General features: G+C 39.1%; 1 protein-coding gene across 3 annotated transcripts; it reads left to right on the forward strand.

The window, feature by feature from the left end:
* Positions 1–1,646: 1,646 nt before the first annotated feature.
* SLC25A24 (solute carrier family 25 member 24) lies at positions 1,647–24,731 on the forward strand. 3 transcript variants are annotated; one of them, XM_067300820.1, is made up of 11 exons: positions 1,647–1,849; positions 13,156–13,282; positions 13,816–13,903; positions 15,370–15,481; positions 18,144–18,302; positions 18,733–18,885; positions 19,685–19,792; positions 21,678–21,845; positions 23,004–23,154; positions 23,733–23,925; positions 24,242–24,731. In XM_067300820.1, the coding sequence occupies exons 1-10, from the start codon at positions 1,664–1,666 to the stop codon at positions 23,909–23,911; spliced, it is 1,431 nt and encodes a 476-aa protein (XP_067156921.1). In that variant the 5' UTR covers positions 1,647–1,663; the 3' UTR covers positions 23,912–23,925; positions 24,242–24,731. The 3 variants fall into 3 exon arrangements, with proteins under 3 accessions (XP_067156921.1, XP_067156920.1, XP_067156922.1); XM_067300819.1 differs by having other exon boundaries at positions 23,733–24,731; XM_067300821.1 differs by lacking the exon at positions 1,647–1,849 and adding an exon at positions 7,345–7,548 and having other exon boundaries at positions 23,733–24,731.
* The last annotated feature ends 292 nt before the right edge of the window (positions 24,732–25,023 follow it).

Consider the following 25,023-nt stretch of genomic DNA (forward strand, 5'->3'; position numbering starts at 1 on the left):
AAGGAACCTTTTTTTCTGAGCAGTAGGTCTCGACAGTGGGCTTAAAATATTCGGTAAACCATGTTGTGAACAGATGTGCTGTTGTCCAGGCTTGGTTGTTCCATTTGTAGAGCAGAGGCAGAGTGGATTTTGCATAATTCTTAAGGGTCCTGGGATTTTTGGAATGGTAAATGAGCATTGGCTTCAACTGAAAGTCACCAGCTGCATTAGCCCCCAACAAGAGAGTCAGCCTGTCCTTTGAAGCTTTGAAGCCAGGCCTTGACTTCTCTCTAGCTGTGAGATGCCTAGATGGCATCTTCTTCCAAGATAAGGCTGTTTCGTCTGCATTGAAAATCTGTTGTTTAGTGTAGCCACCTTCATCAATTCTCTTAGCTAGATCTTCTGGATAACTTGCTGCAGCTTCTACATCAGCGCGTGCTGCTTCACCTTGCACTTGTATGTTCTGGAGACGGCTTCTTTCCTTAAACCTCATGACCCAGCCTCTGCTAGCTTCAAGCTTTTCTTCTGCAGCCTCCTCACCTCTCTCAGCCTTCATAGAGTTGAGGAGAGTTCGGGCCTTGCTCTGGGTTAGGCTTTGGCTTAAGGGACTGTTGTGGCTGGTTTGATCTTCTGTCCAGACCACTAAAACTTTCTCCATATCAGCAACAAGGCTGTTTCGCTTTCTGATCATTCGGGTGTTCACGGGAGTAGCCCTTTGAACTTCCTTCCAGACCTTTTCCTTTGCATTCACAACTTGGCTACCTGTTTGGCGCAAGAGACGAAGCTTTTGGGCCGTCTCGGCTTTCGCCATGCCTTCCTCACTCAGCTTCATCATTTCTAGCTTTTGATTTAAAGTGAGAGATGTGCGACTCTTCCTTTCCCTTGAACACTTAGAGGCCATTGTAGGGTTATTAATTGCCCTGATTTCAATATTGTTGTGTCTCAGGGCCTAGGGAGGCCTGAGGAGAGGGAGCGAGACGGGGGAACGGCCGGTCGGTGGAGCGGTGAGAGCACACACAACGTTTACCGATTAGTTCGCCGTCCTGTATGGGTGCGGTTCGTGGCGCCCCCAAACAATTACAATAGTAACATGAAAGATCACTGCTCACAGATCACCATAACAGATACGATAATAACGAGAAAGTTTGAAATATTGCGAGGATTACCCAAATGTGACACGGAGACACGAAGTGAGCACATGCTGTGGGAAAAATGGCACCGATAGACTTGCTCGACGCAGGGTTGCCACACACCTTCAGTTTGTACAAAACGCAGTATCCGCAAAGCGCACTAAAGCGAGACATGCCGCTATTTCTCCAGTTGCACCGGGACCGCTTAGAGTGATGCTGCAGGCGCATTTCCCTCCGCGCCCCGCCTCAGCGGCCCGTCCGTCCCCCCCGCAGGCCGTTACCGCCCACGATTTCAAATCCCAACCGTCGCCGAGGCGGGCGGCGGCTCGCGCCCGCCCCGGGGCTCCCCGCCCGCGGGCGCGGCTGCCGCCACCGCCCCCCGCCCCGAGGCGCGGAGCCACGCCCTCCCTCCCCCTTCGCGTCCCCCTCCCTCTGGCGGCCGCGGGCGTTGTCGGCAGCGCCGCGCGGCCCCGCCCGCCCCGCCGCGCCCCGCCCGCGGGAGCCCCGCGCTGCTCTGCGGCCCCGCCGCCTGCCGCCGCCGCCGTCGCCGCGCCATGTTCCAGCTGCTGCGGGGCTTCGCGCTGCCCGCCGCCGCCTGCGACGGCGGCAGGGACGCCGACTCGCGCTACGCCAACCTCTTCAGGAAGCTGGACCTCAACGAAGATGGGCGGGTGGACATCGCCGAGCTCCAGACGGGCCTGCGGGCCATGGGCATCCCCCTGGGCAAGGAGGCGGAGGAGGTAGGCGCGGGCCGGCCGGCGCTTGGCCGCGGGGCGCCGCGGCGGCCGGGCCGGGCCGGGCCGTGGGGAGGGCGAGGCGCGGCCTGGCCGCGGCAGCCCCGCTCCGCCACGGCCGGGGCTGCGGCTCCCGCGGGTCGGGGCGGTGCCGCCCCCCCCCCCCCCCGCCCGCGCTTCGGGGCACCTTCGGGGCTGTTGGGGGCTGGTAAACCCCCCCCCCCCGGGTGAATTCAGCCTCAGGCCTGCGCTTTTCCTTCCCCTGTGTGTTATGCCCGCCCTGGGCACTGGATTTTATGGACGTGCTATAAGGTTGTAAACGAAGTATCCTGAGTAAAATCGCTATTAATAGGATGGTAATTCTGCTGCCAAGTGGGCTTGGCCCTGTTTATTCATCATGTGTCAGCTCTTGCATTTCCTTGATTGTGATATTTGATACCTGATATTTGATAGCATATTCCTGCTCCAGCGCAACAAAGGATGGTAACTTACAGCTTTTGCATGATCTAGATCAGAGTAAATTAAGGTTTGTTTTGGGCAGCAGGTAAGGAAATCTTCTCTTTAGCATATATAGCAGTAGGTTGCAAAAGCAGAATTCGCTAACGAAGAGAGACACGTGGAAATGATTGTTCTTGACCTGGATAGTGTCTGATACAGAGACTCTTCTACTTAAAAAACTATGTTTTGTAACAGTGAACATCAAACCACAAACCAGGCAGAACTCTCACTCTGGGTCCCAGATTCTGCGGTGATAAGGTTGGACTGTTACATTCTTTTATCCAGTGTTATCAGTGTTTTAACCTCACAAGTCAGTAAAACTTGAGTCATCAAGCTTGCGAGTGTAGTGCTGAGTTACGCTAGCAAGTCTGATCTGTACCTGGAAGAGATGTTTCTGTTTTCTAGTTGTTTTTCAATAATCCCTAGCAGTGAGAATATAAAGACTTAATGCATAATTCTATAGGTAAAAATATTTGTGTGGTAAGGCAAGTTTGGACTGAAAAGGCAGCTTTTAGTTTAGCTTTTATACCTTTTCTTTTAGATACTATTCACTGAAGTTGGTGTGGTTTTCTTTAATAGGCTCAGTTTTAAAAGTTCTTGTGCCTTCTTTTTGTTGTCTCCAGTTAATAAATTGGAAGAGTTGGCACGTTTAGATCTAAATTAGTTCAGAAAGAAAGGTTGTATTTGCAGTCACATATAAAACTTAGAGTGGACTGTTACAACTCTATGTTCTAGCCAGATTGTACATCTTTAATTTGTGTGCAGTGTTATATTAACAGTGGTGTACATTTATGATTAGGGCTGTACTGCTTACGTTTTTGTACATCCTTCAGAGAGCATAGTAGTGGCATACATGCTGCTTATTCTTCACTTATTGGTCTAAAAATCTGGCCTTAGGTAAATCAAAGATAACCCAAAGAAGCTTTTAATTCATTATTATTGCGTTCATTCATATTCTGTATTTCCATTGCTAGGGCCCTTTAACATTCATGGAGGAAATTCATTCATGTATGTTCATATAGTCATAAAAGTAGAAAAGTACCCATTTCAGTATAACACCCAAACTAGAGGGAGGAATTTGAGTTTCACCTGTGGTTCTGAAAATCAGAAGTAAGTTCAGTTAGGCTGAACATGTACAGGTGGCATTGGTGTAAGGAGCTATTACTTAAACAGTGGAATTCAGCAGTTCAGTATAAGGAGTGGTTAGCTAGTGTTCCACAACCATGCCTATGTTAGCTGTTGTACAGCTTCTTAATGAGATTCAAGAAAGCAAACTTAAATTTTGACTTAAGTGTTCAGTGGTGTATTGGGTCAGTCATTCAATTTCAGTGACCTTGTCCTAATTCTAGATCACTCTATGAACTTTCTTTCCCACTGATCTCATTATTTCATCTCTGTTTTACCTCTTTTTGATATATTTAATACTCTGTCTCGTACACTTATGGGAAAAGTATCCAGCAGGTCATGTCTCTTGGGTATTAACTGATGCTTGTATAAATGAAAGTGCTAAGCATACTTTTACTTCAGTATTATTTCTGGTCAAAATCATCTTTGCAATGAGCATATTTCTCAAATTTTGGTATATAAAGGGGGGATCCTGAGGCACAAAGTGGCATGTTTTTTAAGTTTTGAGCAGCTTATGATTAAGTCCCAAGTGATTCTGTCTTTCTCCTGTTCAGTGTGGTGCTTTCCATTAAAAGTGCAGATCTAAATATTTGTCAAATTCTTCTCAGTTGCTACAGGATAAACTGGAATTGAAACCCATGAAATCAGTTGAGGTAAGCTAGACTTCTTTAGCTGTAATGGAGAGCAGGAACTGATCGCCTTAGCTGCTTAACAACCGCAGACCAAACAAAATAAACCATGAATCATGTCACACATTTGAGAGGGGTGGAAGAATTGTTGGAGTGCACTGAAATATCTGTATGTTCACTGCTTTAAATTTAACAATGCACACAGTTTAAACTAGAAATGACTTGTATTGTGAGAGAGCCTCAGTATGACTTGCCTCCAGCTTCTTTTCTGTCTTTATGTAGCTAATCTGCTTTCTATATTCTTTCTTGAGTCTTGAGACTGCCTTCTCTCACTTATTTCACTTGAGGCTCTAAGCTGATGTTGCAGGTGAGTTTGTAGGTTCTGTTCAGGCTAGTGCTTTTCTAGAAGAAAGGCAAACAATTTTAATACAATAAAATTCCTTTTTACTATTTGGTTAAAAAGTCACTTCATTAATAAAATTAGATATTTGATCTTTTTTTCCCCCTCTATCTGTGGAGGCAGAAATGGTCTTATAATTAATAAGAAATAGCAGGACTAATGGGTAAGGAAACTTAAATGTGGAGAAATTACACAAAGTGGCTATGTGTTAGCCCCTGCACTGTTCAGCCCTGTCAGTATAGTGACAGCTGGGCAGACATTCAGATACCCTAAAGCAGAGTGGACTGCAGTGCCACATGGCTAGATCAGAGTTTCAGGCTTTACAGTCTTGGGGTATTCTTAGATGTAGGTCTGGTTTAGGTTTCCAAAATCCTGTTGTGGGCCTGGATTGCATTGCATAAAATGAAAACATGCATACATAGGAGCATGGGTCACTGTACTTCTGGGGAGCACTGCTGCTTCGTGGTTAATTTTTGGTAAGGACCCGTGCGAGCGTTACTCCTTTGTTTCACTGCAGAATCAGCTGGTCTGTTGTAAATCATCGCCTTCGTGCCATAAGTTAAGTTTTGGTGCGTACTAGAGTTACTTTCCTCTCTTCTGTTGAAACAACATGTAATTCCTCTCTAAAATACGTACACCTTCTTTAAAGGATACAAAGCTGCTATCCATTTGAGTAATACACTAATGGCACGTTCTTTTTACTTCACCTTTTATCCATTTTCTTGAGAGTTTTATTAGCACTTAATGTAAGATAAAACACTGTTAGGTGAAGTAACATTGTAGATATAAGAATTGGTGTGCATTGATGTGAATTGATGTGATAAATGTTGGAAGCAGGTTGAATGTTCCTCTTTCCAAAAAAAGTGTATATTTTTTCACATAGAACGGCATCATAGCATAAGCTGATAGAAGTTTTTAACTTTGTGTTCTACTTGACCTGCCTCCTGTCAGTGTGTGACAGACAAAAGTAAACCATTGAAAAATCTGAAATGCGTGCTTCATAAAGGCTGCCAGGATGGCTTCTGTTTTATATTGTAGTGTATTATGTGCTAGGAAGGGATAACTTTTGAAACTTTACAGAAGATTCCTGGCCTAATATGTCAAGACCGACGAAGAAGGAATTTAGCGTGGTGACAATATCAAATGTATCTCTACAAACAACGTTAACGGCTAACGTGCAGTCACTTTGAATAGTGGAGTTGTCCTGTAGAGATACAAACTAGATGCTGGGATCAGATCTTAAATGATCTCATCCCGTGTCTTCAGAATGCAGTGAGTCTTTTAGACTGGAGCACCATAAATGGTGCGAGTGGTTATATGAAGTACTATTTTTGTTCACCCATTCCTCCTGTTGCAATCAATCCTTATATTAAATCTGTGGGAGGTGAACACAAAATTTCAAGCATCAGTTTGCAGTAGGAACAGCCAGGCATTCAGGTGCTACTTATACCTTGAGTCCTGGAGTTAGGAGTAGAAAGATGTTGTTCAAATGAATAACCACATTCTGGAAACAATTTAATAATCTTATTTGGAGTGACTTTGTATCAGGTTTTGAGGTAATCAGTCTTGTGATTCCCAACTACTTTAAGGCTTCTTTTAAATGAAGAAACAGTGTGATGAGACACCTCTGTGTAAATCGAAACAGGGCCCAAATGGACTAGATTCACAGCATGGTCTGTTTAGAGTAATCAACTCTGTTTATGAAAATTTGAGTCCAGCTAGGTCTAAAAGTATTCAGAACATTTGAAGTGTGTTACTGCATTTAAAACAAAGAAGGAATTTGGAATTCTCTCAAGCAAACCAGAGTTCTGTGTTGTCTTACAATACTGTGTCTTTTGTGCAAAAGGACGTGTGAGAACAGGGCCAGGTAGGTATTGTTTCCTTCTGAGCTTTTCTGTGGCCTCTTAAGAACTACAATTAAATAGTGTTTCAGAGACTGAAACTTACCATAGCTGTTTGTAGTCAAGAGAGCATTTCCCTTTGCAGATACCCGCTTAGTGACTGAGCTCAGTATGTCCTTGTATATTTCTCGTATTGTTTTATTATGACTTTTGCACTTCTTAGATCCAGTAACTTCCCTTGGTATGAGACATGGCAAAACTAGAGGCTCATAGAGCAAAATAACTGAAGCCCTTTCATTTTATTGTAGTTTGGCTAAAAAGATGTAAAAAGCACCGTTTACTTCAGCAACTTCTTTGACAAAGGAAACACGGGAAGCGTTTTGAACATACAATAGCTACACTTGGAAATTATATTATACGTGATATAATTTCTGTTAGATATTAGACAGGTAGATACTAGGTTAGAAAATAATGATAGATACTGCTATAGTTTCACAGCTTTGTAAGCTTCTGCTCTGTCGTGTCTCTTGGTGCCATTCTCTATGTGAAATGAAGCTTTCTCTCACTTTAATAGTACACCAAAAACTGGTACTATAGGTTTAGAGTAGAAAGGCATCTTCAACTTTTTACCAAAACAAATGTCATGTCACATGAACGTTGAAAGCTGGCACCATGTTGTTCCTTTAAACTTTGCTTTTCAGGTCATAATAGTTATTTAATGTTTAATTTTGGAGACTTAATTTTGAAATTAGTTGTAAATAACATGTTGACTTGTTATTTGATTTTAATGTGTAAAATCCCAAAGCTTTTCATTTAACTGACATGTACAGTAGTCCCTAATTCTCCATATGAAAGAGGAAGATGAATGTAATAAGTTCATTTTCATAATGTTTTAAACATCAAAAGAAGGAAAATGAATTTTTTAGTACTGACTGGGGAGCAATAGGGTGTTTTTTTTGTTTTTTTTGTTTTTTTTTTAACAGTGGCAGGATACAGTGAATGATTGCAATTCTTCCTCTTGTTGCTGCAAGCTACAAGAATGCCAGGCACCGAATATGGGAACCTGAACCCCCAGCCCTGGAAGATCTCTTACTGTTACCAGAGGCCTTAACGAGTTTTTTTACTCCCAATTTCGGTGATGTTACCACCTACTGAAACGCCTTGCTAAAGCACCATCTTAAGCCAGTAGTGTGTCCCAGGTGAAAATCCAAGGTAAACTGGTAAATCTAGTTAAGGTGGGGATGCCTCTGTAGTAGAGTAGCCTTATTTAACAGAAAAGGCAGCCTACCAAGTATGTTCAAAGTCGGGAGTTATCCGTGTAACTTGCAGGGAATGTTGAATGAAGATATGAAGGATAGTTTGTGTTGCCCATTTAGGCTGTTTCAGATTCCTGGAATCTTTAAACTTCTAATTCATAGTCATGAGTTGAGAGAGTTTATCCAGCTCTTGAAGGAGCAGCTTCTGCAAGGCACGCTGGAGGGCATACTGGTGAGGCTTGCGTCCCTTCCTTTTTAGGCTCATTTTACAGAGATTCTGTCTCCTGAAATGAGCCAATGGAAAGACCGCTGCTAGCCCTTTCATGCTGTAAGAAACAGTGGTGCTTAGGGCGAAGAAAAGGTCTCCAGCTGGTGGAAACATCGGTTACTTTATATATACCTGGCTCTCTTAACTTCTGTCTGTGACAGATGGCAGGTTTAAAGAATATGCTTGGATATTGTTCAAATGTTGGTAGTATCCTTTAGGAGGAAAGGGAATAAATATGAATGCAACATGCAGATAAATTGGGAGGTCTTTGGAGGTAGTGCAAATGCCCGTTTTGCTCACAATGAAGCACTGTGTAGAAATGCTTGAGCTTAAGTAGCAGTCTGTTTTGTTAGTGTGTTATGTGGACTCATTGATTGGGGTGATGTTGTAGGGACGTATCCTCAGGCACTTTCGCTTTGTGTTGGATTTCTCTCTCTGCTGTTTTAGTGTGACAAGATGGGTTTAGTCATATTTACTCAGTCGTGGGTTTCAGTTTTATCGTTGATATGATTAATAAATTTGCATCTTGCCAGAAATAGGATGAGGACCGCATTAGTTTTCGTATTGGAGGGTATGTATCTGATAGAGAGGAGATGCATATACTTGAACTGTGACTGCATTTGGCTTCCGGTAAGTTTTAAGTCTAGAGTGCAGGTCTATGTAAATGAGTATGCCAGTAATTCTTTTGGAGGTGGAGATGGCAGGAATAGAAAAGGGGAGAAGAGGAGAAGGGAGTGGCATGACTGGCTTTGTACATAGTACCTCTAGTTTTAAAAGAAAATGTGAAATTTCTGAATGTCCCTAAACATGATGCTATGCAATACTTGCAACTGTGCCCTTTAGAGCTCTAGTCATAGATTATAGAATGAGTTACTGATTACACCAATTACGAGTCTTTAAGTGTTGTTCCTTTTTACTTGCACGTCCTGTAGATAACATGATAGAAAACCAGACATGCCGAGTGACTTCTTGATGGACCCCTTCCTTTTAAGCATTCTTCAAATTGTAGTAATTAGCTGAAATAATGAGCTAATGATTTGTTCTTTGTGTTAAGCAGCCCCACTGTTCACATACAGTTAAGCTTTGTAACCAAAGTGTGATTGTGAAATCTTGCATACAATAAAAAATAATGGCTTTAAGTAATATATAAAAATTAAACTGTTGGGAATTTAAAAGAAAAGTCTAGATAAAAACATAAAGATTTCCAGTGTCATGTATTCTCTGTCTTTATATTGTAGCTATGAATGTGTGAAAATTCATAACTTTGTTGCAGAGTAATCTAATAATTCTTCAGGCCAGTTATTGGGATCAGAATTTTTAGATATATATAATACCTCTCTGTAACTTTCCTGGTTTTTGTCAACGGATCTGGTGTAGCTTTACACAGCTAAATTCAGAAAAGTAGAGGTAGTGGATGACTTCTTGAGAAGTAGGAATTCAATACTGCAGCCATCTTTTTTACAATACAGTTTTGAAATAAAACTTTTTTCGGTCTACCTGTGGCATTTCTGATTGGAGTTGCCTTGCTGTGCAGGGCTGTGAAAGCAGCTGTCTTAAACTACGCAGCAGAAAAGAACAAAAGTAGCAGGGTTTTTTTTAATTAAAAAAAGGGGGGGGGGAGGGAAGCAGTGTCTTGACACAAATAGGTCAGCGCAGTCAGAATGTGGGAAGCCTGATGGTGTTAAAAGGAAAGATCATCTAAACTCTGTCTTCCTAATTCTGTCAGTAATTAGTGGTTCTTAGTATGGTCACCATATCATTGTGTCTAGTGGATTATCTTTATTGCTTTGGTTTAAAGTTCTCAGACAATGAGAGAAGAAATTGCACACCTTGGAAAAATATTTTTTTCTCTTGGGGTTGGATCTATGTAAAGGTGTGGTGATCCTGTACAAATTTTGTAATGAGAAATGGCAGGTTATGTGCCAGGCACATTAAACATCTCTGTTTCCCAGGACGTCCAAGCAAGGACCAGAATCTAATTTGGTTCCTGCTCTATTGTTGCAAGGGTGCCTATGCTTAAATGCATCTAAATCTCCATCAGAGAAGTTGGTGAACAAGGAAATGGCAAAGTGACAAATGGTTATAGATATGCAAAATCTGGTATCTTGTAGTATATTAAATGTAGAACAGCAGAGTGATTCCTTACTAAAATGAAGTGAGGATGGTCAAATACTGGAATGGGTTGCCCAGAGAGGTTGGGGAATTTCAATCCTTGCAGCTGTTAAGGACTGAACTGGACATGGCCCTGAGCAACCTGGTCTAATTAGACCACCTTTGAGCAATGGTTTGGGCTAGATGATCTCCAGAGGTCCCTTCCAACCTATATGATGCTATGAAAGGCAGTTTGCATTTGGGAGTTACTGTTTCAGGCTCCCCACAGATGCAAGTGAGTGTCTTCCTACCAGTTATGCCCGTGGAATATGTAACACCCTAAGAGGTGATTTCTGCCTGCTGAGTGGAAGGCAAGACCCTATGAGTGCTCCTGCATATTCCACAAACTTGCAAATTACTGGTTTTAATCTGGAACTTTAACACCCAAGCAAAGGTACACTTTATAGAGCATTTATATGAGCTTTTAATTTGTAATGTGAGCAAAATGAATGTGCCTGCTGAGGAAACGTGTACCTTTTTGTTCCCTGTCACTTCTGTTCTGCAGCACTGAGAGTGATTGAGACTGGCTTGAAGTTTGGAAAATAGCTAAAAACAAAAGTGGGGAATGGAGAGCAGGTTTGTGCTTATCCTTTTCTAATTCTTGCCATATAAATAAAATCCTCTCATTTGGCAGGTAAAATGAAAGGCACCCCCTATTGCACACTAATTGCTAGCTCTGTAAACCTCCCAGGAATTTCCATTTTATTTGGCTCACATCATCCTCAGCAACAGAGATTTTGTAATTGGAATTTAGTTAATGTTTTGTCATAGCCGTGAGCCAGAACAACACTTCTCTTGTTCTATATTTTCATCTGGGTATTTCAGGTAGCAATAGGGAATAGGAACAATTCATTCTGATCAGAATTCACTCAAAATATTTATGTGACTCCCCATAAGTTACCATTTCTCGGTAGCTCATGCAAGTCCCAGAAGACGCTAGGATCCTGTGGCGTGAGGTGCAGTGCACACATAGAACAACATGGATTGAGATTGCAGTGTCTTTGAAGTAGGGACTCTCTTCTGACTTGAGTTGGTTTCTAATTTAATCTGTTAGCATTTCTTATTAGAAGGTCATGATAAGGAATCCATCCATACAGCTGTATAAACATAAGCTGTTTTTATATAATGGGAAATTCTGAATAGCCCTAACCGAACTGGCAAGGGCATTAGATGAAACTGGATTGATAAGATTTTGTGGGTATTTTTTTTTTAAATTTTACAAATATTCTGGACTTACTGGTACATTAAGAACAGCACTGCAGAAATATTTTTCTCCTTCTTATTTCACTGTGAAGTACCATATAATCCTCCCCCCTTCCATTGAGAGCTCTATGATAGTCTTATGAATTTTGTTTTTTTGAGATTAAATATTAAAGTAGACCTTCTTCTATTAAAGGGATAGGGAAGATAAAGGAGGCAACATATATTTAGTTGTTTCTGATTTTTCAGACACCTTCAACAAATGCATGGTGGTTTTCAGCTTTCTCTGTATTCAGTTTCTGGGCTAGACTTTGTGTTCTTTGAGGATTCATTTTTTTATTTGAGCATTTTTATACTAATTACAGTGAAGTAAGCGAATGATTTAAAAAAAAAATTTTGTACATGACAATAACCATGCAAATTCCGAGAGTTGTATTTTATTCAGAAGCTGCAACTGTGCAAAGCAGTCTGTGTAACATAGAAAATGTTTGGAAGGCTCTTCAGCATAGGCTCTGGATGTACCATGAAGTGCTCTGAAACTTCTTGCAAATTAAAGAACAAATCCTGCTCTCAGGTTAGTCTTCTATCCACCAAGAACAACTCTTGTAGAGTATGCTATCCCCTTAAGATTTCACACACTGAGGGAAAAGAAAACACAGGAACTGATGCCACGTGAAGAGATGGGGCATAATTTCCCCATAGACTTTATGCCCTAGAGCAGGGATATGGGGTGGATTCCCCATCGCCGATGTTCTGCCAGACCTGCTGTGCTTCCACGTCCCTCGAAGATGGCAGATCTGGGGAGACGTGAGAGGACATGGAGGGTGCCTGCCAGAGCAGTGCTGCCATGCTGTGCCTCATCCCTGCTGCTTTCCCCACAGCCCTTCCTGCGTGTAGCAGCCCTTGCGCTGGCCTGAAGCCCAAGCTAACAAATCCTGCAGAGCCTGCTAGCCTGGGCTTCACTCTTCTCAGAGCCTTGCTTTTGAGGAAGACATACCTCCGTAGTTAGGGACTGCTGCTCTGTGTGGTTGCTGCAATTTCTCCTTTTTAAAGTAGATGTTCAGATATCAAGATGCTAAGGTATCTGATGCTGTGGAGATGAATGAAGAGCGCGTACCTAGGCAGCTGGGCCACAACCCTAGTCTGTATTTCAGATTTGTTTCCTGCTGTGCTAGCAACTTGTGTGCCCTGTATTAAACTCGTGGTTAATTTTATAAGTAGGTGTTTCTTACCTGCAATACAGCTACTGGGAAGCACTGATGCGAAGATGGAAGATAACAGAACTGCTGAAGGGGAAATACAGTTAGGTTTTAGTCAGGGCATTAGTCTTGTAAAGGAGAAAGCGCTACCTGCCCAAACTCTGGGAGGTGGAAGTGCTAGTCAGACAAGACCATTGTATTGTTTGGTCAGCAATTAAACAGTTAACTGCTATTTGCATTATCTTTCTAATTCAGAAGTAATAAGCCACTAGGTTAAAGAGGATAGGCAAGACCATATTTGTTTAATTTGTCTGGCATATTGTAGTTTTCATGTGCAACCAGAAAAGTTACAGGATTAAAGTTGGTCTCTTTCATGGTTTTGTCGTGTCCCACTCCCTCCTTTGCAAAAGATAGGATACCTGTAGGTGCAGCTTGCCAGCACTTGTAAGAAAATGTGTGTTCTTTGAATAGAAAAGCTATGGAAACACTAAATAATGCTTTTCTAAATCTCTTTGCTGCTGTGTGTTTTCTCTTTTTTATGAAAGCAGTAAGAATATGTTTAAAATTTGGAAACAAAATATAGCCCTGAAGTGTAGGCTTAGGTGTTTTCCTGATTTGACACTGCCTTCCTCCCCAAACTGACCAGTATGACACTTTGTTTTTAAGCCTGGGCTGTACCATGCTGTTTTTATTTTGTGACCTGCCATAATTTGGAAAAGTCAAATGTCTAATTTTCTCCCAACAGAAAATTTTTAAAGCTGGAGATACTAACCAGGATGGGCAGCTAGATTTTGAAGAATTTATGCAGTATCTCAAAGATCATGAGAAAAAAATGAAACTGGCGTTTAAGAGCCTGGACAAAAACAATGATGGTATGTCTTGTTTTATTTTATTTGTTCAAATGATATTTGAAGGAATTATGCATTAGAAGTTGTCACCTTCATTTGTATTCTTTTCTAAACAGAAGACAAAATTTGCAAATATGGAACCTTTGTTTTCCTTAATAAGAACATAATTATGATTGTTCATGGTAGATTGAAATAATTATAAAATGATTTAGTCTTTTTTCTCTTTTTGTGTCCTCCAGGTCTGTTGACCTGAGAACCTTTGCTCCCCAGATGAAGAAACTATGAGGAAGTTTCTAATTATCTGTTAAAGTTTTTTTTTTTTTTTTCCTAGTTGTTATCTCACTGGATGTTTGCATCTCATTTGGTTGCATGATTTTAATGTACTTACCTTTGCTCCATCCTTGTAACAGATGATCAAAATCATCTCTGTTTAAATTTCTTTTAAAAGCTCTGTGCTATTTTGTAATTGTCATATAATGGAATTTAGTGAGCTCCAAAGTGCTAAGTGTGTTAAGCTCCATGTTTTAAATATGTCTTCTTTCTTTAAATCTTCTAAGGCAAAATCGAAGCATCAGAAGTTGTCCAGTCACTCAAGATACTGGGTATAAACATTTCAGAAAAACAGGCAGAAAAGATCCTGCAAAGGTCAGGAATTATTGTTTCTTAAAGTGTTTTTGAGCTTGTATATTCTTCCTTGTATTTTTCATAAGTATGTTTTTTCTAATACAGAGTTAAAAGACTACTGAACAAGGCAGACTAAAGTACATTTATTCTTAGATGATTAAGGAGAGAGTCTGTATTGAAATGCTTCATTTGTACCTGAATACATAATTGATTTGTAAAGTCTTTTAAAAAAGAAAAAAAAAGTTCGCTGTGGTTTCAGACTCTCCTGTTTATGGTGAAAGCTCTAGGATTCTGCAGTAATCCTCAGGCTTAATGGTAAGAATATTCCTTGCTTTCCTTGGATATTGCAGCTGAAGAATTGGCTCTTGTGTTTAAAAAACAAACAAACGCAAACCTGAAAAAAGTAACACTTCCATCAAATCTACTGTTTGAGGACTGCACTGTGTAGGTTCACAGGGCTTGAAGCCTACATTCTAACAGAATAACTCTTCTCATTATTTAATCATTTTGTCAAATGATAGGAATTGTTTTAGTGTTAGGAGGCCTCAGCTGAAACTGTGATCAAGAACAACTTATTGCCTGTTCTAATGTGAACTTTGTCCTCTGACATACAAAATGGGAAAGTTACAGGTAAAGTGACTAGATGTTAACAATTTGTATTCATGGGGCTGTGATGCCTCTCTGGAGATGTATGTGATGGACAAGGGGTCCATCTGACGGGGTTTGGATGGCACTGTCCTGTCCTTACAAAAGTCTGGGTCAGTCTTTCCTCAGCAGCCCTGCCGGCCTGGTTCTCTGTCAAGTCATCTGAGCTTTATGTCGGATTGCAAGAGTACGCCTTTGGTAAACCTTTCCCACAATAGCGAAAGGATCCTTCCCCACCCCCAAGATGACCCTTACACCACCTGCCCTCCCTCACCCCCTTATGTCTGACTGGGTAGAAGATGTTGGAATATTTAAGGTTGGAAGAGTGCAGACTGATCTGTCTGACCTACCCAGTGAAGTCTGTCTGTTACTGGGTTTTATGAACAGGAGTAGAATAAGTTTTTTGTTCCTTATTGTGTGCATTCAGTAGAATAGAATAGTTGAAGAATGGAATTATAACTCTGAAAGGTTGTTGGTGACTTCAGTGGTTCCTTTATAGAAATTCTCCTGTACTCTCTCCATTCTCAAGTGGTAGAAAGTCTAGTCACTAGCTGAGCATCATCCTGGAGGGGAATGTCTTATCTCATTTTCTGAATCAAAGGCTACAAATGTTGGTGGAATGAAGTGTTATATTACAGTTCTAAATAGAACATGTTAGATGCATTCAGATCAGAAAAGCATAGTAGTGAAAAAACATGGCAGATTCAGCTTTGAAGTCACAATATGGAATCTACAGTCATTTATCACTGATAAATTGCATAGATTAAAAAAATAACAACAACAACAACAACCCCCCAACCCTGCCACTGTTTCTTTACCTGTTTTTGTTTTATCTCTTTCAGTATTGATGCTGATGGGACAATGACGGTAGACTGGAATGAGTGGAGAGATCATTTTATGTTTAACCCAGCTACAGACATTGAAGAAATAATTCGATATTGGAAACATTCCACTGTAAGTTCAAATTTATTTTAATTCTAGTGCAGCTCTTAAATCCATCTCTGCTGGAATAATTTTCAGTATTGAGTATAACGGCTTCATAATTGTTACATTTCAAGTGTATCTGTATTAAAAAGGTTTGTTTTCCTTTTCACTTCTTTGTGCTTTCCCATGTACAAGTCGTATAGCATGGTGTGAGCTTGTTCTGAACAAGAACTCTTCCTTGGTCTAAATCTCCTCAACAGTTGGGGTTAGGAAGGAAGGAGTCCTTTCTTCCTTTAGAGATATTCCACAAAACAATACTAACCACAGTATTAAATCCTTTCTTTACATTACAATACATTTTTATGTGTTGAAACAAATTACAGGAGCATTTTAACTGTTTCTTATGTTAGTTCAGCAATTGCATTTATATTATTATATTATCATTACCATAAAATCGCCAGTTTCTTTACTGATGATTTTATGTGCTCGTGTTCTCATATGCTCGTTTGTGCTGTAGAACTTCATTCAAGAATGATTAGAATCTATAGCAATAGGCTGTCCCCTGTCCAGAGAAATTTTTCAAGTCACTACTGAATGGAGTGCTTATCACCTTACAGCGATTGACTTATGAGAACAAATAGTAAGTAAACTCTCAACCAATAATAGTAGTCTTCGCTGCTAAATATCCTTCCTGTAGATGATTGGAGTAATACATAAAGCAGGTAAAGACAGATTTCTTCAAATATAGTAAGACCATTTATATCTTCAGGGATCAGTCAGCCTTTCCATAATAAAAAGTGGCTTATGAGACCTGACAGCTTTGAGTGGTTCACACTGCCCAGCCCTGTTTCAGAGGAGATGCTTGCCAAAAGGGAGCTCCCTGTTTTCTGGGGAAAACAGCTGGAGCACTTCTGTGAGATCAGATAGTCCTGGTCCCAGCTTGTTTAGTGAAAAATGCCCGAGTTCTGTAATTAATAATATTTTTTGTATTTAAATATGAGATCTGTTTCTGTTATTATGGAATGTCCTTGGTTACCCCCAAGGAATGAGGTTAGAAGTCTCTTGTGATCTTTGCATGTTGCAGTCAGCTGACAACGGAGTTATCACAGCAAGCCAAAATCCAGCTATACAGTAACACAGCTGGTGTTTCAGATAACAGCAGATGTGGGGCCTCACACACTGGGCTGTCTTTGAATTCTGTTTTTATTGTGAAATTTTAATTGCTGTCAGACTCTTCTGAGTAGAAAGCTACATTGGCATAGAAGTATTATGAGTTGGTAGCTGTGGTGTTTCTGTTATAAAATCCCCAAATGTAGCATTAATTTTCTGTCTGTCTCCTTTTTTTTTTTTTTTTTTTCTTTTTTTTTTCTTTTTGGTCATGGTATTAAGAGTTGCTCTTAGGGCCCTGTAGACACAAGGCTTAAACTCTGGCAGATATGTTTAATATCTGTAAGCGTATTTTTGAAAGTTGTGATTAATCTTTTGATTAATTGACTCTATTTGTGGTTGACTAACTTACAGCACCTTATTTGGAAGCCATGAATGTCAGAAAGACTAATTGGAAAATCCTTTAATCTGTTTTATATTCAATATCCAGAAGAGTTGGGGCCTTTCCTGTTTGTGCAGTGGCTATATGTATAATCTGCATCCTGCAGTTCTTGTGGTCCAAATGGGCAAAACAGTATTCCTTCTACTTTTACAGATAGGGAACTCTGCATAAATGGGAAGTAGTGTCTAAATTTTAAATTGGCAGTAGTAAAAAGGAGTTTGTCACTTAACACACTTCCTGGTCAGTACTTTTTATCAATTAATAAAATATTCTTGCCTCTTTAAATGTTTAATTTATTTGTAATATTGGCTTGCTATCTGTGGTATAATTTTTCTAATTTATGGCTATGAATTACATGAAGAAAGGCTATGTTTAAGTAATACATAAAATTACGTTGTCTTATTTCTTAGTTTTATTACTAAGGCCTGTAACAATGTTCTTCACTGATCAAGTTGAATGGTAATGCAAACATGCACCTGTTAATGAAATTTCAGACTTACATTACTGATTTTTATTCAGTTAAATTTTCAGAGTAACTAATGATACGAAATGTTATAATAGATTAGTAAAATTAGTCCTTTTGTAAGTTAATACACAGCAGTCACTGGAAATTGAATATTTATTCTGATATATCAGCCATAACAATGTTATTTTAATATGGCAGAAAAAACATATGTATATGAGTAAATTACCATTAGAGAGAAATTTCTTAATCCTTCAGAGATTATCAAACTAATCCCAGAAGACTGTCTGGTGAAAGGTTAGCAGTAACATGTAAGCATTTGAGCTTTAGCGCTGGCTGAAAAGGCTTACAGAACATGACAAAATGTCTTTGCTTGGACCGTACTCAAGAGGTATTTGTCACAATTTTTAATGATGATAGTGCAGTATTTGAAATGGTGGGTCTGCGACATTTTTACTCAGTGTGTCTGCATAGAAGTCATTACAAAATAGTTCTTTGTTAAATAGTAGTAGAAATCAATAGCAAGTTTATAGAATGTGAATTAGTGTTTTTTTGTTTTTTTACTAGCATTTTACTTGTATATTCTTAGATGATTGATTAATTGGAATCAGAACTGTTGATAAAATTGAGACAATGAAATGGGATAGTTATTTGCACGTCTTTGCTTTGGGTCCTGATAGGTGTTGGATATAGGCGATAGTTTGACTATTCCAGATGAGTTCACAGAAGAAGAGAAAAAGACTGGACAGTGGTGGAAACAGCTGCTGGCAGGAGGAGTGGCTGGTGCTGTGTCTCGAACAGGTACAGCACCATTAGATCGTCTTAAAGTGATAATGCAGGTAGGTGCAACGTTTAAGAACATTTTAGGTTCCAGTATATTATTTCAGCTCTTACAGAGAGCTCTTATGGAAAACTGATGGCCAAATACACATCTAAATTCTAGAGAAGGTCCAATTATGTCTTTATAATTTCTGTATCTTGTTTTATGTTGCACTTGATTCATAACTACCTAAAGGTAGATATAGTGATCTACGGATTGATGCCCTATTCTTCTAAAAGTGTCTTTTCCACTCTGATAATGGCAAAAATGTAAACAAAATATTATGGTACTTGTGCCACTAAAGTAAGATTTTTGTCGATAGGGGATGTGTTTTTGCTGGTGGATTTATTTAAGCAATGACAGGCTACTTAAATAATGATGAGTTTTACTTTCTGATCAGAGCAGTGCTCCTTACTGTGGTTTGTTTTTGTCTTGGTTTGTTTTTTTAGGTTCATGGTTCAAAATCGAACAAAATGAATATAGCCAGTGGTTTTAAACAGATGGTGAAAGAAGGTGGTGTCCGATCTCTTTGGAGAGGAAATGGTGTAAATGTTGTGAAAATAGCTCCTGAAACAGCTATTAAGTTCTGGGCTTATGAACAGGTAGGATGCTAAATTGGTAAGGCAATTAATAATTGAAAATAACTAAATGAAAATAATAGTAAATTAAATACTATATCATACTCACTGTTCATCATTTGCACAGTTGTAATATGTGGGAGGTCTTACCATGGATGGAGATTTTGTCACACTAGTTTAGAGTGACTTTCATCAGATTTAAAATAGTCTAATTTTTCTGTTAATAGACTATTTAATAGTAGGCAGATTTTACTATTATATGATAAACACTGTAAATAAGAAACTAAAACTGTCATAGATATTAAACTGTCCTCCAGTCTGCCTAACTATATTGCATAAATATATCGATTTTTGTTTCAAAGTGGTAACAACTTAAAATTTGATTATGTTATGCTAGTCCGACTTATACTGGATTCTTTTTAGGTCAGATGTCATTGTGCTATATAAGATTCCCTAACCCTGGATTTCAGAGTTATATTTACCTCTGAATCAGCTTTACATAGCACATTAAGGCCTAATCCTCCTTTGGAAAATGAACTCCAGTTTTAATGTAGTTAACTGATCTTTGATTTTGTTCTGCAGGTCTTGCTAGAGCCTCAAGTAAGACTAAATAACATGTTGCATGTCTCTATACTAGTATTGAAAAAAGAAGCAACAACAAGTCAAGTAAATATTGGGGTATTGCAAGATTGAATGACAGATTAGTAAATGCTTATAATACAGCTTGAAAAGACATTTTTTACTGTATTTCTGCCTCTTATGTTAATTCATGCTTCTCCTAGAAAAGCACATGATGTTTGTTTTACATATTTTGTCTACACAGTATAAGAAGATCCTAAGTAAGGATGACGGAAAGTTAGGCACCACTGAAAGATTTATATCTGGTTCTTTGGCTGGGGCAACAGCACAAACTTCTATTTATCCCATGGAGGTAAGTAACAGAGGATCTGCTCGCATAGGAGAAACTGGCAAATGTCCAGTTGATTTCCAGAGTAAAACCCATTTTAGTCTTGAAAGTATTGTAGGAATAGTGCCTATTTCCTCACACTTATTTTTACTTTGGAGACTTACTCTTTCAGGATTTCACTAGTGGGTGTTCTGAAACGTAGTACATTATTGATACCTGTCACTTTTGTATCTATTTGGCTGTCCTTTTTAATTTAAACTTATTTCTTAAAAGTTACTGGGGATTTAGGTAATGGTGTCTTTTCTCTCTGTGCATGAACCAGAAATTAGATTATTATGTTATGTGATGACTGCACTTGAAATTTGCAATTCAAGAAAATCTCTATTCAGATCAATGTTTAAATATGGCTTTAAAACCTAGTTCAGGAAATGAAAACCAGGAACACATTTAAAATTAAGTACATACTCAAGTTATTTTCTAAACTGGGCTTAAATCTTATTCCCACTATGTATGTAGGCAAGGAAAGGTCTTGTCTGTAGCAGAATTGATAAAGTTCTGTTGTATGGTGATTGGAAGCTAGGTCAGATTAGGTGGTCTGTGTGGAGGGAGTGTAAAACAGCTATGTTTGACAAAACAGCTGCAGCTTGGTGGATTAAATGCTCTATTTCCTCTGCAGAACATATATGTATGTGGTATTATTTATGTTGCAGTTTAACTACTCTTACTATATTGATTGCTATAGAGTAGCTATTTTATGCCCTGTGTTTTTTAAATGGAGGTAGAACATACTTCGTTTATTGCTGTTTCTCCACAAAGTTTTTCTTTTTGTGCAAATTACTGGAATGTACATTTGGGCTGGATTTAAATCAATATCAACAGCAAGATTTCAAAGTAAGGGAAAATACAATCTAAGTATCTTTTTCATGAGGAGGAATGTCAGTGGGAATAAAACCTAGCTGTTTTCATTTCCAACAGTGATAGTGATCTCTCTTTAGACCAGGTGCTTGCAGTTAGATTCATTGAATCTCAGCTAACTTCTGTGTGCAGAGGTGTATTAAGTTATGGAATAACTGAATTGTTACGTTGATCACCTGGATTCTACTGATCAATTGAGATGGATGAACTATTCTACAAGAAGGCATTCTGGTTTTCCTAGCAGAGATATAATACTGACCTAGAATTGCTTTTTTTAGGGTATTTCTGAGTAAAAGAGAAAAGCAAAGTACCAGGAAACTCCTAAGGAAGCTTCGGTCTTATGAGACTTTAAAGTAGGCCAAATTCTTGCTCAGAAAATTCCCTCTGTGGTTTCCTTTGGATATTCTTCTTCATTTTTTGTCCTAAGATGCTTTATAGACTCATTTGCATTATTAATCAGGTGCTGTGTTTTAATAATGAGAAGCAATCTTTGTATCCCTTAATTACCTCTCATAAGGTTGTGCTTTTTGAAAGATTATTTTCTTAATATGTTTTGCTGTTCCCAGATCAGAAGTACAATCTGCTAGTAAGTTAATGCTGCCGCTTGTTCTTTAGCTGGTGCTATTACTGTCCATGCTGATGCCTTCAAATTGATTTAAAATCTGCCTGTGTTAATCAGGAAAAGAAGATGGTAAAACACAATTTAAAAAGACTGTCTTCCATCATGTTCTTTTTTTTTTTTAACTAAATAAAAGCTGTAAGCTAATGTTTGTTAAGATATACTATTCTGCATGAATGATAAAACCTGAAAAAGCTTACTGCTAACCAAGCCTTAACAGTCGTCGTCACAAAGGAGACTTGAAGTAGCAAAATACAAAGTGGTTCCAGGCAATAACTGAATAGGCAGAGATTTACAGTGTTAGTTTTCCTGTCTTTCTAAACCACATTAATAAATAGATATGTAATTAAGGGTGCTCTTTTCTTTTTCCTTCAGGTTTTAAAGACCAGATTGGCTGTGGGTAAAACAGGACAATATTCTGGGATGTTTGACTGTGCTAAGAAGATTTTAAAAAGAGAAGGTGTAAAGGCCTTCTACAAAGGTTATATTCCTAATATTCTGGGGATAATTCCTTATGCTGGCATTGACCTTGCTGTTTATGAGGTGAGCTTAGATCACTGAATATATGCGATTTTCATTAGTTGATGTACAAAAAAGTATCATTACTCAGATTTGTAAAGTGCTTGTAGTGTTACAGTTACTTCCAACTTAAAATACATAAATAAAATTTTCCTTAGATCTTACTACAGACTTTAACACTTTCCTTGTTTCCCTTCCCTGGAGGAGAGCCTGTACAGATGGGCCCTTACATGCAACAGTCTCATCTAACCATACAAGGGTCCTTTCTTCTTGTAGCACCAAACAAGAAAGCTACTCATCAGGAAGGATTATGGACTTTGGCAATATGACATACTTGCGTATTTACATGGCCCTGTTGGCATGGAGCATACCCACTCTATAGCAAATTTGAGCCTTAAAAAAACTGGCTGATATTCATATTATATTACCTACTCCTGCAGTTATGACTGTTAATATTTTTTTTTTTTCCACAATTTTCTCTGATTGGATTATAGTAATTTGATTGTATATATGTGCATGTCACCAGAACTCTTTGTAGCTGCAATCATGTAGTTCCTGTGGTGAGTTTAAAATACTGCCCTCTTTCTTCTCAGGAGAACTTTGGCCCCTCTTACACCCACCTGCACCAGCTAACATGTTTTATCTACCTTAGGTGCTGGGTGTTGCTTAAAAACCTGTTAAGCAGTTCAGATGCACATACTAATTTTTTTCTGGTGTAGGCAAACCTTTTTGTGATATTGCAGTAATAGTAATCAGCAGAATTACTTGGGCAAACGTCTTCAGAGTACTACTGAGGTTCTGTTCTACAGTTTGCACTTCTACTTCTGCATGGGGTGACATGCCCAGCTGTGTAAGTTTTTTTGTTGCAACCTCTGTGGCACAGCTTTTTTTCTTTTCTGGGATTAACAGGTCTAGAGCGTGAACACTGTTACTCCATGCTGCTGTGGCTGGATCTTTTAAGGATTTCTCTGCCAGGCACCAACTGCTCTAATCCAGTTAAAGTTCTTAGCCATGTGCTTAACTTTGAGCACTGATCAATTACATATCTGCGAACTTTGAAAGTAAGCATGTAGGACTGGTGTAGGGAGCTTGATGCTTTGCAGGATTGAACCCATAACAAATCTTTCTTACTTGTCTTGAATGCAGGTGTCTTATATCTTATTTAATTTTATATCTTGGCAGCTCTTAAAGACTACATGGCTAGAACACTATGCATCAAGCTCTGCTAACCCAGGTGTTCTTGTATTGTTGGGATGTGGTACTATTTCCAGCACATGTGGGCAGTTAGCCAGCTACCCTCTTGCTCTTGTCAGAACGCGCATGCAGGCTCAAGGTGAGGCTTGTTGTACTGGAAATGTTTCAGTGTGGTCACATCAAATAGCACCACTTGGGATGGTTGTGGCAGGGATATGAGAAGAAAAAAATATATTTTAAAAAACCAAGGATTTATCTGGAAAGTGCTTCCTATGTTAGTCCCTTCTCCTCATCCCTCCAGCACTGCTTTTCCTTATCATGCTTGATTCAAATGTAAAGTTATGGATATACTAGTGCTCTCTGTGTTGTAACATTCATGTTATATTGAGGACTGTGCCACTCATACAGCTCCTGTCACAGTGTGTGAGAGCACTTTGCTAAAGGTGAGAATGGTTTGGTAGATTTGTATGCAGGCTAAGGGTAGGAGCCTACATCTCTGAAGAAATGTAGGTGGCTAATGCTTTTCAGTGGGGTTTAGGCACATCGATATCTCTTGAATACCTGGGTTTTAAAGAGAGATCTAATTTCTATGTGAGGACAGAAGTTTTGAATCAGTGGGCCTGGAGATAATGTGCTTACCACCCAGGTGTTTAAGGCTTGCTTGAATTCTAATATTACTAAGACTCCTTTATAACATGGGCTCTCTTTTTATTCTAGCCTCAGTGGAAGGTGCTCCACAGCTAAACATGGTCGCTCTCTTTCAAAGAATTATTGCTACAGAAGGAATACGAGGACTTTATAGGGGCATAGCCCCTAATTTTATGAAGGTGCTTCCAGCTGTCAGCATCAGCTATGTTGTGTATGAAAAAATGAAGCAGAATTTGGGAATAGCATGAAGTGAAGGAAAAAGGTGAGATGTTTCTAATATTGTTGGAAACACCGGAACAGAAATAATTTCTCAAGTAATCTGCTCTCACAATTAGAGACAGATCTCTGTGGGGAGATCTGCAACTTCTATTTTTGCCCTTAAGTTGGAAAAAACTTCCTTAATTTCTCACTCATCAATTTTAACAGATACCTATATCGCACTTTAAAATGTCACCGAATTAAAAAAAATCAAGAAACTATGTCTTTAAATCAACAATATGTTCATTTTTTCAGGAAATCATGCATATTTTACTCATTGGCTTTTTTCTTGTATTTGTCTTCCTGTGTGTTTGGATCAGATGAAACCAAAGGTAGGAGAAGTCTATACTGCCTTGACACTGAATAAACAAAAGTGATTTTTTTTCTTGTGACACTGCCTATACTCAAGCACAGGCAACATTTTGCACTTCTAGAAGTAAGCGCTTAGTACTGTGGGGGGGTTTTGTCTACTTTTTTTTTTTTGATATAGATTTTTTTTTTTCAGAACTTAGGTTTAGGTACAAACAAGGACAGACTAACACATTAAAATGTAGGCAAACATCTTTATATTCAGACTGACCTGTCTTTTGTTTAAACCAATGAGAATCTGAGAAACTGCTGTTCCATGATATTGGAATACCTCAAATGGTTTTACATGGTATTTTTGTGATACAATCAGTGATTTTAATAACTTGCTTCACTGGACCTGCTTTTTATTGCATTTGTAAATATTTGCACCTTTAACCATGACAAGCTTTGGCTTACAGGTGCACATTTTATAGGATCATAATGTATAGAAATAGAAGAAGTTACTGGATCCATTCCATACAAGTACAAGTTACCCTTTAAAAACAGGTGAGGGATCCTTATTAAGCTGATAATGAATTTGGTGTTGGCTGTGTTAAGAGCAGTACACTACGTTTGTCAAGAGCTCGGAGCTCATCATGGCTGCCTTGTGGGGAGAGGATTGCTTCTCTCATTTTGGACACTCCATTTTTTTTTTTCCCCCTACTCGAAGGGTTAAAATCAAGTACATGCTTTTAGCTAATAGCGGATTGCATTATTATGTAAAGTTTTTATCAGTTTATAATGTGAGGTATAG

The sequence above is a fragment of the Apteryx mantelli genome, chromosome 8 (assembly GCF_036417845.1).
Source record: "Apteryx mantelli isolate bAptMan1 chromosome 8, bAptMan1.hap1, whole genome shotgun sequence".
In the NCBI taxonomy this organism is placed as follows: Eukaryota; Metazoa; Chordata; class Aves; order Apterygiformes; family Apterygidae; genus Apteryx; species Apteryx mantelli.